This window comes from Hyperolius riggenbachi, chromosome 1 (assembly GCF_040937935.1).
Source record: "Hyperolius riggenbachi isolate aHypRig1 chromosome 1, aHypRig1.pri, whole genome shotgun sequence".
Taxonomy (NCBI): domain Eukaryota; kingdom Metazoa; phylum Chordata; class Amphibia; order Anura; family Hyperoliidae; genus Hyperolius; species Hyperolius riggenbachi.
Window position 1 is genome coordinate 561,736,562 of NC_090646.1, and position 15,087 is coordinate 561,751,648.

General features: G+C 40.8%; 1 protein-coding gene across 2 annotated transcripts in view; it reads right to left on the minus strand.

The window, feature by feature from the left end:
* Window positions 1–15,087, minus strand: part of LNPEP (leucyl and cystinyl aminopeptidase) — a 117,170-nt gene that overhangs the window by 33,618 nt on the left and 68,465 nt on the right. For both annotated transcript variants that reach the window (XM_068247491.1, XM_068247492.1), the window contains exons 5-8: window positions 14,678–14,798; window positions 11,106–11,257; window positions 8,748–8,861; window positions 778–906 (exon numbers count right to left, since the gene is read on the minus strand). In XM_068247491.1, coding sequence (XP_068103592.1) covers window positions 778–906; window positions 8,748–8,861; window positions 11,106–11,257; window positions 14,678–14,798 — 516 coding nt within the window. The remainder of the gene's footprint in view (window positions 1–777; window positions 907–8,747; window positions 8,862–11,105; window positions 11,258–14,677; window positions 14,799–15,087) is intronic.

Consider the following 15,087-nt stretch of genomic DNA (forward strand, 5'->3'; position numbering starts at 1 on the left):
CCAATCACATTTTACCTGCATGCTGTGCACTCCAACAATCTTGCTTTTTGTGAGCAGAAGTGACAAGTGACAGTGAACATACTGAACTAAGCTTCATATCATCTCCATCAGCCAGCTAGAGACATACGACAGAACATTACAACCAGGAAGTTAAGTGTGCATGGAAATGCAGCACTCAAATGTGCATGGAAAAAGCAGTACAGCTGTGTTCTCTCAGCTGCTGGAGTCAATCAAGTCTAACCATGTTGAACCAACTAACCATGAAGCAGGAAGCATAGATGCCAGAATCCCTGCATTACAGTAGATATTCGGTCTACCTGAAAAGTTGGGGCAATACTTTGTAGTTCACAGCAAATAGGTGTGAGCGCAATTGTAAGACATCAACTCAAAAGTATCTACTGTAAAAGGATGAAGAGATCTAATGCTAGGTACACACACTACAATTTTCTGACAGAACGATAACTTCCAACAGGTCCGATCTGAATTTCGATCAATTTCCATTTATGTGAATTGAAAATCGATCAGGAATCAGATCGGACCTGATGGAAATTGACAGTAAATCTGAGAAACTTGTATCGTGTGCACCTGGTGTTGCTGCAGCTATGTACTTCTACATACAAAAGGTTATATAGTTTGAAAAATCTGTTCCAAAACAGAATACTTATAATTTGCACTAAAAAGGTCTGCTTCTAGTATCTGCCTTGTTCAATTTGAAAAAGAAAACTTGGTCAGTATTAACTAAATGTCAAATTCCACTTGCTTAAGCTCTATTAATACCTTAATGTAGGAAAGGTCATCAAATATTTCCTCAATTTGCTCTGGATTCTGCACATCTGTGGATATGGCATGGGAGGTGTGTAAGGAGTCCTTTTCCATGGCATCACAGCGTGCTTGCAGGAAGGAATCCTGGGTTCAAGAGGAGACTAAATATCAACACATTTACTGGTGAAGCCTATTACCAGATTCTGTCATGGAGTCACATGAAATATGTACACAGGATATACTTACCTGGGTTCCCCTTCCACCCACATACACTGCATATATGCAGGCGTGACCTGTTGTATGTCCAGTACAGAGGGCAGAATAGTAGAATTGGTGATCCCCTAAAGCCTATGGTATGCCAGCCTGGATGCAAGTGGGCTGGAAAGCTTATGGATGGAGGCAATAAATTGGAAACAATATATTGTAGCTGAGAACTAATGCTGCCTGTCTCCTCCCTCAGTACACCCTGATGGCTGTAACCTGTGATCCAAGAACTAGCATAGAGTAAACCAACATGGCCACTTAATGCAAAAAGAGCTGCTTGCAAATATGCATTTTACCGATTTTAGCAACATCACACTTGCCACGCTCCAGCTCGTTAAAACTGGTATTGTTTATTCAGTTGTAAAGAGCCAATATGGTTGTTTAAAGCCATAGTTCATAATCTTGGGCATTTTGTGGTTCACAAAACTCAACTATGCATATGCCATTCAACATTCTCATATTTGAAGCAGCCGTTGAAACTGAAATTGCCTTTGCAAAACCCCTGCACAGCCCTCAACACCCCCTCCCTCCCCAGCTGAAGAGGACGTGTAGCTAGCTCTACTGACAGGTAATGTATAGCACTTCTGCCGCTACACATCTCTTGAAAGCTGCGTCCCCTTAGCCCCTGGCGACTACCATTGTTATGCCTAGCTGGCAGGGGAGAGCACGTTTTCCTAGTAACTAAAGTGGGATAAAACTGACATAGCAATAAAAGTATGCGTTTTCCTACTTTATTACCCAGTTACTTTGTTTTTGTGCACAAGTAATATTGTCTGTTTACAATTGACCAAAGTACAGTTTATCTGCTCTGAAAGCTGTCATTGCATTTTCTTGCATAGCTTCTGTATTTATATATTAAAATCTATTTAGTGATCACTTCTGAGCTCTTTCTGCTTCTACAGCAGAGAGCTCATGTTCAGTACAGCTAGGAATGTATACCAATTGTAGCAGACAAAGGAATGTAAACAAGAGGAGATCACCTTTTTGGATGCAGCAAGCTTTCCATTGAAGTAGTACTGTGTTTAACAGTTTGAATGCTGTTCTGCTACAATTTTTTGTGGTAGTAGATTTTATACAGTAAATATTTTAGAGCAAAGAAGAAATGCTGATTTTCAGGTCTCTAAATCGTATTTTTTTTTTTACCGGTTTCATGGCGGAAGTTGTAATTGTACCTGAAACTGCGGCATAACGCACTCAAGAACAAATGCAAAGTGGTATCGCAAACTGCCACAATTGGCATCTTCACTATATGGTTTACATGTTAAAGTCTTAAAGGGGCACTACAGCGAAAAACTGTAAAATTTAATATATGTGCAAACATATACAAATAAGTACATTTTTTTCCAGAGTAAAATGAGCCATAAATTACTTTTCTCCTATGTTGCTGTCACTTACAGTAGGTAGTAGAAATCTGACAGAAGTGACATGTTTTGGACTAGTCCATCTCTTTATAGGGGATTCTCAGGGATATATTTATTTTCAAAAGCTCTTAGTGAATGGCAGTTGCTCTGTCCAACTGCCAAAAAACTGTAGGGAGCAGGGAAGCTGGCCAGCATCATTGTTTAAATCCTTTTTCGGGAATATCTTTATAAAGAATAAAAGCCTTGCTGATAATCCCCTATGAAGAGATGGACTGGTCCAAAACCTGTCACTTCTGTCAAATTTGTACTGCCTACTGTAAGGGACAGCATTATAGGAGAAAAGTAATTTATGGCTCATTAAACTCTGGAAAAATGTACTTATTTGTATATGTCTGCACATATTTTAAATTTTACAGTTTTTCGCTGTAGTGCCCCTTTAATACTGAAGGTTAGAAAGACAAAACTTGTATGCTTCACTTAACCAGAGAAATCCAAAGTCGTGGCGAGATTTACAACTATTGCTGACTGTTGTAACGGGTCTCCTTGATGGCAGTGAAGCGTCATCAACTCCACCCCCACCCTGCAGAGGAGCAAAGTAGGGAGTATATGAGTTGCATATGAAAAAGGCTACAATTTAAGTCGCAGCACAAGCATGAATTATTAATGACAGAAGACTTGTGAAGTGGGTTATGCTGTGGTGTGTGGTTATTTTGATACCAATTAACAGAACGCTGCATCAGAGTTGTGAATGCTGATGGCACCTCACAGCCGCTAATGTGACAGCCTCATCTTGTGTGTGCATGGGGAGATACAAGCAATCAGGCTAACGCTTTGTTTATGCCAACATATTAGCATAATTACATGCTGGGGCGAGGTTGTTTTGCACCTGTGTTCACATCACTAAATGCTTGTGATTTTCCATTACAGAATTCTAGAAGATCTGCTGAAATGGTCAACCTGTGGCATATCCCTTTACATTCTGACCTGAAAGCACTGGGCAACAAGATCAAAGAGCTCTTTCTGAGGTCATGTGATAACTGCACAGCAAATTTTTCTACTTAAAGGGAAGCTTAACAGAGGGATATGGATAGTAGATGTACAGAGGCGCCTCTGTACATCTACTAGTCAAGATTTCCACCCTTGGTGGAAGGGTGTTAAACCCTCTTTTCCTTCTTCAGAGAGCGACATCTTAATCCTGAGTGGGGACAGGTCTAATCTCCTCACCTGCCTATACAGTGGTTACCCGAGCGGTAACCCATGTTTGTGAGTATAATACTTACTAATCATTATCCCCCTTTGATCCAATACATACTACACTAGATTGGGCTCTCGGTTTCTCTCTTTATAGAGGGATATGAATGTTTCCTTTTACACAATAGCAGTTGCCTGGTTGTCCTGCTTATCTCCTTGGCTGCAGTTGTGGCTGAATCACACACCTGAAACAAGCATGCAGCAAATCCAGTCTGACTTCAGTCAGAGCACCTGATCTGCATGCTTGTTCAGGGCTGTGGCTAAAAGTATTAGACACAGAATCAGCAGGAGACTCAGGCAACTGGTATTTTAAAAGGAAAAATTCCTATCTTTCTCAGTTTAGGTTCCCTTTAACTTCTAGATTCACAACATGATAAAAGGTACCTGATCGTTCCCAAAAAGACGTTGGGCTCGATTCACCAAACCGATAACTTATCACGGCCGTTTTGCATTTTGCGTGATCAAAAATTTGTGTTTGCGCGTGGAAAAGTGCAGTTGCGTGCACAATTGCACACAACAGCAAAAATGCGCGCGAAAACGGACATGATATGAGCGATCACCGTCTAGTAAATCAAGTCCCTCATCTAAAGTTTCTGGTGTATGATCAGTTAAAGGATACAGCCGAGAACAAAAAAAAAAAGATCTACTTACCTGGGGCTGCAACGGAGGGGATCGACAGACACCGGAGCTGCGGCGAGGGACAGATAGGTTGCCAGGGGCTGGAGGAAGCCCCAGGTAGGTAGAATTTTTTCCTTGGATGTATCCTTTATGGTGAGCGGTCTTTTCTGCAAGTGTTCGTTGCATCAGACCATTCATGTACCATGGACAGCAACTAGATTTCCTCTACTCCTTGGCAATACAAGTAGGTGCTACACAGCTTCCCTTAGAGGGTAGGAACACTAGGCAGAATCGCATATGCGGTTTCCATAGCACATAGTGGCAAATGCATATGCGAGTCTGCCTAGTGTTTCTACCCTAATGGTTATTACAGGTCCCCAAGTCTCACAGACCAACATTTAAATTGCTGTTTTATCTACAAATCTCATCTGAATACACTATAAGTGGTACTTAAAAACTGTTGGTGAGCAACCAGGAACAGACCCATCAACAGAGGCACTGGAGTGTTAATCTAGCTTGTCTACGTAGCTTTAAATGCAGTTGGAGGGGCCAATAAAGACCACCCGAGACAAACCTCTTACATACATGAGAAAGTCATCCCCAAGATGCTAACTTCATTTTTTAAAGTTCATGTCAATTTTGTTGCAGTTGATGCTCATTTAGACTGGTCTAATTCCATAACTACAACATTTTTATTTTTTTGCATCAACTCAGATTGTAAGCCTTTGGCAGGGCCCTCTCCCCTTGTTTATCATACTTGACTGTGTGCACTTTACCCAGAATTATGGGAACTTGTATTTTTACCACTACCATTCCAGTGTATGATCTGGCATTGTATTACTATCTGCATTGTGGTGTGTATCGATTGCTTATTACCTGTATTGTATCTATTGTCTATTACCTGTATTGTGCTGTCACCCGTAATTGTAATCCTATTGTACAGCGCTGCGTAATATGTTGGCACTATATAAATCCAATAAATAAAGTGTGAACATCTAATGATTAGAGGATCAATGAGAGGCCAATTTTCCCCAACACTTGATTTAGGCAAAGTTCCTAAGGAATCTGTTGCATTTGCATGTGGCACATCGCAACGCATTTCAAAGTTAGAGTCTACCTGTAAGAGGCTTGTTGCAACGCCAGCTTGTAATGCGGGCACAATGTCTACAGTATCTGGGAGCACACAACTTGGCTCGCACTGTTACGCCTGAATCTGACACTGCAGTGGCAATGCACACGTGAATTGTTCAATCATCGTAAAGTACATAAAGAAACCGCACTCTTATTCTGGCAAGGAGGTTGTCCACAAATTCTTATGTAACTTTTTAAACAAAGGATTGATCAAATGATTATAGCAGATTCCCACTTACCCTCTGCAGTAGAGTTAAGGGATTAATTAGGTCTTGCATGCAAACTGTATGATGTTTAAAACTGAGCCAAACAAAAGCAGGAAGAGGATTGATTGGCCCGATTAAAAGCTGAATTGGCAATAAATCTATAAGGTGGAATTATTAGCATCACTGACCATCTAATCAAATTCATCCCAGGGTGGGCACTCGCATGGGCTCACAAGAAAAATGTAAAGAGGATGTTGGTTTAATCCTGGCATTTACAGATGAGCTAAAGATATAGCGGTCTCTGAACAGAAATAATGTCACTGTGTAATTCTTCCAAACAAACCTAGAATTACTATTTTGTAGAAACTATTCTTTATTCATGTTTCATCAATGGAATATATAATTGTATACAATTAAAATGTAAAAATTGAACCTGATTTAATTAGTTGGAAGCAAAAAAAAAAACAAAAAAAAAAAAACAGCCATCAGTAAAAACAAGTTTTGAATCTGGATGACACCATTAATTGGCTAACTTAGGCCTTGTTCACATAAATCGATTTTCTTCTTGAAGACAATGAGGAAGTGAACTCTGACCTGGAACTGAATGCATCTAATATACATTGTGAGCAAAATCGCTCACAAAATTGCTTTTCAAAACACCTTTTAGAGCGCTTACCGATTTCCCTATACTTTGCATTGAATTGCAAACGCTCCGGAAATGGTGCAGGACCCGCGTTTTGCTCGTAATCAAAGCTCATCGCTCATGTAATAACACTCACAGAGCAATATTACACAATCTCTTTTAGAGCGATTTTAAAAATCGGCAGCGGTTAAAACAAACAATAATGCTTATAGCGTGAAGAAGCCCTTAGAAGAAAAATAGTAAGCTTTTGAGTTCTGTAACTCTGTAAGGCTGAGTAAGCAAAAGCTTACTCTTTTTAGCAAATGGTCTCATCCTGATTCAAGTAAATACAGTACCTCACTAAAGACTAAAAGCTAACAGCACCATCTTGTGGCGTTTCACAGTCACTGCACAAATGCAGGTGGAGAAAATGCCAGAGGCATTTGCAAGTCCTGTCAGACTTTACTAGCCTGATTTTGCTTTTTGGTACATGAAACTTTAACCCAGTTTAAAGCTAAATTTAAAGGAGGAGCGATGGCGCTGTTCATTTTAAATATGGGAATAAGGATGCTAAGAAGGAGTTTGCCGTTTAACTGTTGGCTGGCCTGATTTTACAATTTACCTCTTCATTAAACAGGCGTAGCCAAATTAATGTGTGCATGGTTAGTCATCAATCAGGGGGATATGGGAGCTGAATGCAGAACGTTTTATAGTCAGGGGACAACAATGGCTGGAAGTCACACAATCTTCCAAGGTCACCTGAGCTTGCAGGCTGCTCCTTGCTATTTTCTTTAAAGAGGCATTAAAGTGACATAGAAAGTAGTAATTTATTCAGGCTACCCATTTTTAGGTTAATTATCCTGGTTTCAACATCAGAAACCTCCTTTAACTATACATTTGTATGTAGTGTTGCCTTTGCCAGTAGTGTCAAAGACTAGGCTGTTTAGAAATGCAGAATTCTCCCAGTGCACCCTGGGAGACCAGGTATTTCTGCTGGGTTTGGAACACCGCACACAAACATTCCACAATCATGCACCTGCCAGCAGTAAAGATGTGGCCACTAGGGATGGCCCATTTTGGGAGAACTCATGGAGAAGCATGTGATCAGTTTGATCAGCTGATACATTTGTAAGGTCCTGATTTGCTGTGATGACTTCCTGGTTTAACACATGATCAAGACCAGCAAATCAGAACCTTACAAATCAGCTGATCACATGCTTCTCCATGAGTTCTAAGCAAGGCCATCCCGAGTGGCCACCTGTGATACATTTCACTTCAAGTTATACCCCTAGTCTTAGATTTTTGTATACATAACCCCCTAAATACAAGTGACAAGCCAGTGCTCACCAGTGATGGGCTCACAAGTTAAGAGTGTCTAAGCACTCGAATTCGTGATTTAAATGAGCCTCAATTACCTCAGGTGTGCGGCAGGGAAATAAGAGGTTATTTACCCATAAGTCCTTGGTATGTCATGCGCTCCAAATAGCTTGCATGCGTCCTATTGGACACGTTGCAATCCTCCCCACCATGCACTTCTTCCTTCCGGCTTGGAGGAAATTTGCCTAGTTAGGCTTGCAACGCGTCCAATAGGATGCGTGTAAGCTATATAGAGAGCACGACATACCAAGGACTTATGGGTAAATAACCCCTTATTCCCACCATCACGAGGTAATTAAGGCTCATTTAAATCATGAATTTGAGTGCTTAGACACTCGTAATTACTCGTGAGCATCACTACCGACCATGAAGAATTCTGTAGGCATAGATGTAAATAAAATGTATCTCGATTGAGCATAGTACCAAGCATGGTATGTGATATAGTGCCCAAGAGATGACAGCACCACAAATGAGATGCAGAGGAAACTGACAGATGTGTAGATGGAAGTGTACAGCAATGGCTGATAGACTGACACAGAACTCAGCCCTGGGGATAACTAGTGATGATACTTTTATATGCATTTAAGTATTAACATCTAATGACAGTAACATTTGACCTTGTGCTCACCCGATACCAGATTTGAGTAAGGTCATTGGATCATCTTACTTGTTTTAACTATTTGGAAGTACATTGCTGACAGAGGAGATTTGGCAGCATTTAACTGTTGTGGATAGAGCTGAATGTATAAGAATTTATCGGTGTATAAGAGTCTAGCTATACAGCCACCTTCCTTGCACAATCCAGGGTAGCACATGCATCTGTAGCAACGGCCCTTAGTCACAGCTCACAGGCTAATTTTACATTGGGACATTGCATACCCTGTGGAGGGAAAAAGTCAGGTCATGCATTAAACATGCGATGCATCCAGTGAGGAATACAGTACATGAAAAGTATGCTTCACTGCACCTGTAAATGCGCATGTTGTCCATTTGATTACGTCGCACCAGTATTAATATGCCAATGTGATCATAACATTACAATATAATTGGATCACATTTGCTATGAGAGTATACTGCCTGACTTCACACAACGCACCATAGGCAGTGCGAATATAGCCATAATGTATTCACTTTAGATGGGAAGGATATACTTACAGAGTCCAAGTCTTTGAATTTTGTTTGCAGAGCAAAGTATTCCAAGTAAGTGGCAAAGCCTTCATTAAGCCATAGATCATTCCACCACTCCATAGTTACCAAATTCCCAAACCACTGCAATATAAAAACGACAAACAGGAGGACAGCTAGAAACCGCAATACCTTGCTTTCTGGTACTTTTCAATCTGATCCATCCATGAACCTCTAAAATGTACCCTGCAGCCGTACATCACAACATATCCTTAGGACACAACCGGTGTCAAAATGCTGATCAATAATGTGTGACCCACATTGCAGTGTGCACTCTGTTCAGGAAATATTGGCCTCCCTTCACAATACCATGTGTGGTAAAGACATTTGTCAAAAAAATTGGTAGTTACTTTTTTTCCCCCACATTCACAAACATGTTTCTATGTGAAGTGGAAAATAGCGCCAGGTAGGAAAAAAATTATTTGACAAACTAATGGACAAAAAAAAAAAAAAACAATGCACAGTTTTCATTAAGAATTTCATTTTTGCGGAAGTCTAAAATAATTTTTTGCTGACAAATTACCACATTTAGCATTTTTCGGCAAACTAATTTCAGGCAGAAAACACTGAATGTGAACATGGTTATACTTCAGTTACTTTTAATACATTTGGTTACCCAATGCAGTAACTAATTGAGAATCAAGGCCAATGTAAGTTAAAAGAATTTAAAGAGACACTGAAGCGAAAAAAAATGATATATTGAGATGGTTGTGTAGTACGGATAGTTACTAGAACATTAGTAGCAAAGAAAATCTTCTCATTTTTATTTTCATTTTTTTTTATAACACTGCATCATTCTCTAATATTTGCAGTTTACACACTACTCAGCATTCAAAATGATTTTACAGAGCAGGCCAGTGAACTTTTGAACTGTGCTTTGCAGAAAACACAAACAATACAGTAACAGACACTTGAGATAATAAGCTTCAGAAGACAGAGATCTCTGTGACTTTGAAAGTCGAGCTCAATGGCTCTTTTGCATAGATAACTGGAGTTTCTTAACTTCCTGTACTGGAAACAATATTAGACTTCTGTCTCTGCTCCTAATGGTTTTATTTCTTAGCTGTACTACACATACCAATCTTTTTCGCTTCAGTCTCTAACAAACTGAGGCAACCTTAGGGAATCTAGCGCTTCACCATGGGGGGCGGGGGGGGTTAATTGTTTAGGACTCATAAGGCCAGGCTCTTACCAACTGCCCATTAGGGATGGTCAATGAAACCTAAATAGAGTTGATGCAAATGTTTATGCCAATTGATGCAGATTTATGCAGCTGGAAAAGAAGCCAGATTGTTTCAAGCTGCAAAATGTTGCATATTTGACTCTCCCACAGTCCATTTTACTGGCAGAGGCCCACTGTCCATCTCACCAGCCATGGCGATCAGTTAAAGCATTTACCTGGGTACTTCTGCGCAGTTTAGGTGACTAAGCAAAATAATGCATTCCTTTGTGAACTAAGACCCCAGCTTTTAATTTAGCTGTAGGGATAACAGTGGTGCCTGGATGAGTGAATCTGTGAATACATTTGTCTGAACATTTGCATGTGAGCGTGCAAAGGGTTACTGATTTTTGCAGTTAAAGCAGGTGACTTTCTAAATCCGCACTATAAAGCTACCTTAATTTCACTAAAGGCTATAGAGAGGTCAATGAGATGCCAAGTTAGAATTGATGCAATGCAAATTGTTAATTTTATGAAAAGCTATGGAACTTGAAACTTGATCAAATTTAGTAGCTGAGGAGCAGAGGTCAGAAGGCTCACTTAAATGTGTCCATGTTAATGTATACAAATTAGATGTATATAAAAATGTATTTGAAATCAGCTAAACAAGTTCTAAAGAATGAAAACGAAAAACCAACATCATTGCCTCTGCATGCCAAAACATAACTAGAGTGGGAAAAATGTGTTTTGAGTTGGTCGTTAAAGCAAACCTGTGAGATGACAGAGAAATGTAGATACTTGCCTTAGTAGAGGGAAGCCTCTGGATCTTTCCGAGGCTTTCTCCGTCCCCCTCACCAAAATTGTGGCCACACTCCTGTACAAGAATAAGTGCAGCCCCACTGCGCAGAAAGTCTAGCATCTGTGCAGTAGCATGGAGCTGCCACACTGGCTTGGTGGAAAAAGTAGTGCGACCAAGGTCTGTCAAGCCCTTGTAGACTGGCTTCAGATGGTCCTATCGCTGGAAATTGAGGTGGAGGGGGGGCGCCTCGATTATCCGAAGGCTTCTCTCTGCCTACACAAGTACCTATTTGGGGTACTTTTTTCATTACAAGTTTCCTTTAAGGACCAGGTATAGTCTACCACAAACATAGCAAAATGAGGCAGTTAACCTGATGGGCCAACTCATGAGCAAGGACTGCAGTAATCCTCTGTTTATCCATCAATGTGGAGGTCCCCTTGTACAATAGGGTGGTCTCTCGAAACGTGATAAGGCCCCAGTTTTCCATCCCGGCTGCTTGGATGTCAGGAATGGCGATAAGATCTATTACAAACAAAGTATTAATGAAGGCACAAAAGCCATATTCATGCAATACAGATTTAAAATTTAAGGTTTTAACACTTTCATTTCACCAAAAAGTTGCTATTATGTAAGGTACACCTGAAGCGAGAGGGATATGGAGGCTAACATTTTCATTTCTTTCTAAATAATGCACATTGCCTGGCTTTCCCGATGATCCTCTGCCCCTTATACTTTTAGTAATCAACCCTGAACAAGCATGCAAATCAGGTGCTCTGACTGAAGCCTGACTGGTTCAGCTGCATGCTTGTTTCAGGTGTGTGAGATTCAGACATCTGATGCCGAAAAGATGTGCAGAAGAAAAGTCCCCCACAGAAACCAGGCTCATCTTAAAGAGAACCTGTAACAAAAGTTCCACTGGGGGGTACTCACCTCAGGAGGGGGAAGCCTCAGGGTCCCAATGAGGCTTCCCCCACCCCTGTAGCTGCAGGCAGTCCAGCACTGGCTCCTTCGAAGTGTCCCGGAATCCTCCCTCGACAAGCGCCGATAAGCGCTGATTTACCTTCCCTGGCTCCAGCGGGGGCGCTGTTGCGGCTCTCCGCATGGAGATAGGCGAAAATAGCCAATCTCCATCGGGTTCACTCTACAGCGATAAGCTATTTCCGCCTATCTCCGAGGCAGAGAGCAGATACTGCGCCTGCGCTGGAAAGGTAAATATTTACATCCCCGCTGTTCGGGGAGCTTTATTGCCGCCACGGGCCCAAGAAGGACGGGGGAAGCCTCAATAGGATCCTAAGGCTTCCCCCACCCGAGGCAAGTACCCCCCAGGGGAGGTTTTCTTCATTACAGGGTTACGTAGGAATAGCAGCAGTTCCTGGATTGATTTGCATGACAGCATTTGCGTGTACAAAGGGGTCAACTGATTTTGTGGTTTTGTTGTCCACACCCTCTTGTAACCTATTTTCTCATGTCCTGGTGATGAGCCTGCATTATGTGGGACTTTTGTTCTTGTCACTTCTTGTGACCAGAATTTAATCCCAAGGTTCTCCCTCTTTCCCTGTCTAAGACCATTGTAAGCATGCACACTCCCTATGCTTCTGTGTATGATGCACATGTGTCCATTTTCTTAGCACCCTTATGGAAGTAGTTAGATGCACTATGCCCCAAGAGAGGACTTTAAGATGTGCCCTAATATTTAGATAGGTTGATGCACTAAATGCTTGTGCTATATATGTTATAGGGCAGAGTAAGGACACTTACGACTTATGGTGAGCCTCTACATCGCTTATGTGACTACACAAGAAAATGTTTTCTTTTGCAATGAAAACCCCGCTTTTAACTTAGCTGTGGGGATAGCAGTGGTTCCTGGATGATTGATTTGCATGAAGTTTGCATGAAGGCATTTTCTTGTGAGTGTGCAAAGAAAGATCAGCAGGATGCCAGGCAACTGCTATTGCTTTAAAGGAAATCAATATGGCAGCCTTTGTTACTTCAATTTCCCTTTAAGGACTTGTAAATGGGTGGGTCTTTAAATTTGGCATTGCTAGAGGTATGCTTTTTGGGGCTTGTGTGCATGGACTGAACACCACACACAAATAGTATGACCACCACATTTAATTACTTCAGGCCACAGGCCATTTTACCCTTACCAAGCAGGGCTGTGGAGTCGGAGTCGAGGAGTCGGGGCAATTTTGGGCACCTGGAGTCAGAGTCGTTGATTTCATAAACTGAGTCGGAAGTCGGATGATTTTTGTACAAAATCCACAGCCCTGTTAAGAATTAGGCTAACGAGTCGGAGTCGAGGAGTCTGAGCCATTTTGGGTACCCGGAGTCGTGGTTTCATAAACTGAGGAGTCAGAGTTGGATTCAGAAGATTTTTGTCCCGACTCCACAGCCCTGCCGCCAAGACCCATTTTCACCTGTCAGGGCTCCTCCCATTTATTGGGCCATAACTTTATAACTGCCTCACACCTGAATTATCTATAACTTGTTTTTATCGTGACAACTTAGGCTTTTTGTGGGCGATACTGGTTTTTAGTAATTATTTTCTTTTTTATAAATAAGCAATGCTACTATAAATACCCATCCATTTTATTTTCCAGTTTAAATTATGTTCCTACCACAATGTATGGCAACAACCCTGGTTTGGGTTTTTGTATTCAGGCAATAATTACAAGCCCTTAGTAAAACAGCTGTAACATACCCTCATGACATGCATATTAAAAAAAAAAAAAAAAAGTTGAGTTCCTAAGGCAACTATATTTAAAAAAAATGTTTTTACAAGTGTTTGGCGACCGGGGGGCTTTGGAAGGGATTTTATGAATGATTGAAAAATGTATTTAAAGTAAGTTTTCCACACTAGATGGCAATAGAAACACTGTCCTAGGTTACCAAGAAGTGTTCAGTTTTTTTTTCTTCTTATGAATGGACATGGCCTGTGAACAGGCACTGCAATTCATTACAGGCACTGCGATTGGCTCAGGGAATACTTAACTCCCCTTCACCAATTGGTGCCATGGAAACAAAACAAAAAAAAAAAAAAAAAGAAAAAAGGAAGAAGCAGCAGGCGCGCACACCCACCGCAGTAACACTGGAGGCGAATACACGTCCACTTAGAGTTTAACAGACTATAGTCCAGATAGAGTGAAGTGGTTCAAATTTTCCAATACTGGTGAAACATTCAAAGCAATTACTGCCAGGACTGTTCCTGATCTCTTTGGGTGACAGATCTCCCGCACAAACAGGGTTCTTCTACATTCTGCATCTGAGAGGTCACTGAAAAGCCATCATGAATCATTCACGAATATTAAAGGGGCACTACAGTGAAAAACTAAAATTTAAAATATGTACAAACATATACAAATAAGAAGTACATTTTTTCCAGAGTAAAATGAGCCATAAATTACTTTTCTCCTATGTTGCTGTCACTTACAGTAGGTAGTAGAAATCTGACAGAAGTGACAGGTTTTGGACTAGTCCATCTCTTCATAGGGGATTCTCAGTAAGGCTTTTATTCTTTATTAAGATATTCCCTAAAAAGGATTTAGACAATGATGCTGGCCAGCTTCCCTTCTCGCTACACAGTTTTTTGGCAGTTGGACAGCGCAACTACCATTCACTAAGTGCGTTTGAAAATATATCCCTGAGAATCCCCTATAGAGATGGACTAGTCCAAAACCTGTCACTTCTGTCAGATTTCTACTACCTACTGTAAGTGACAGAAACATAGGAGAAAAGTAATTTATGGCTCATTCTACTCTGGAAAAAAATGTACTTATTTGTATAGGTTTGCACATATTTTAAATGTTACAGTTTTTCGCTGTAGTGCCCCTTTAAAATGAAAATCTATGAACAATAGCAGGTGTGAATTAAGACCAAAAAAAAAAAAAAAAGAGAAACTCAAAACTTCCCCAATTAAACAAGATTCATGATCTACTTACATACCTAATTTTGACGTCATATAATCAATTCCAAAGTATTGCGAAAAAAAGGTCAGCAGTGTCTCCGCTGCTTCCAGGGCATACGTCGCCTGGGCCAACTTCTGTGGCATGGTATAGACAGACACCTGTTGATATACATAGGATAAGATGAATTTGCAGTAAGCATTTTTACTCTAAACACAATGACATGAAAACTTCTCACTTACAACTCCCAACCTGAGTTAAACTAAGTTTATGGACTCCCTTGTGACCAAAGTCCTATTACTCCATCACCATCTTCCATAACGGTAATTGTTTCAGCAAGTGATTGAATTTTAGCTACCATGACTAGTAGTAAGCCCCCTTAAACTCAGGAAAGAATATAAAAGCTAACCTGTGGGGACAAGCCACTATGTGTCCTTTTCCCTACTCTTC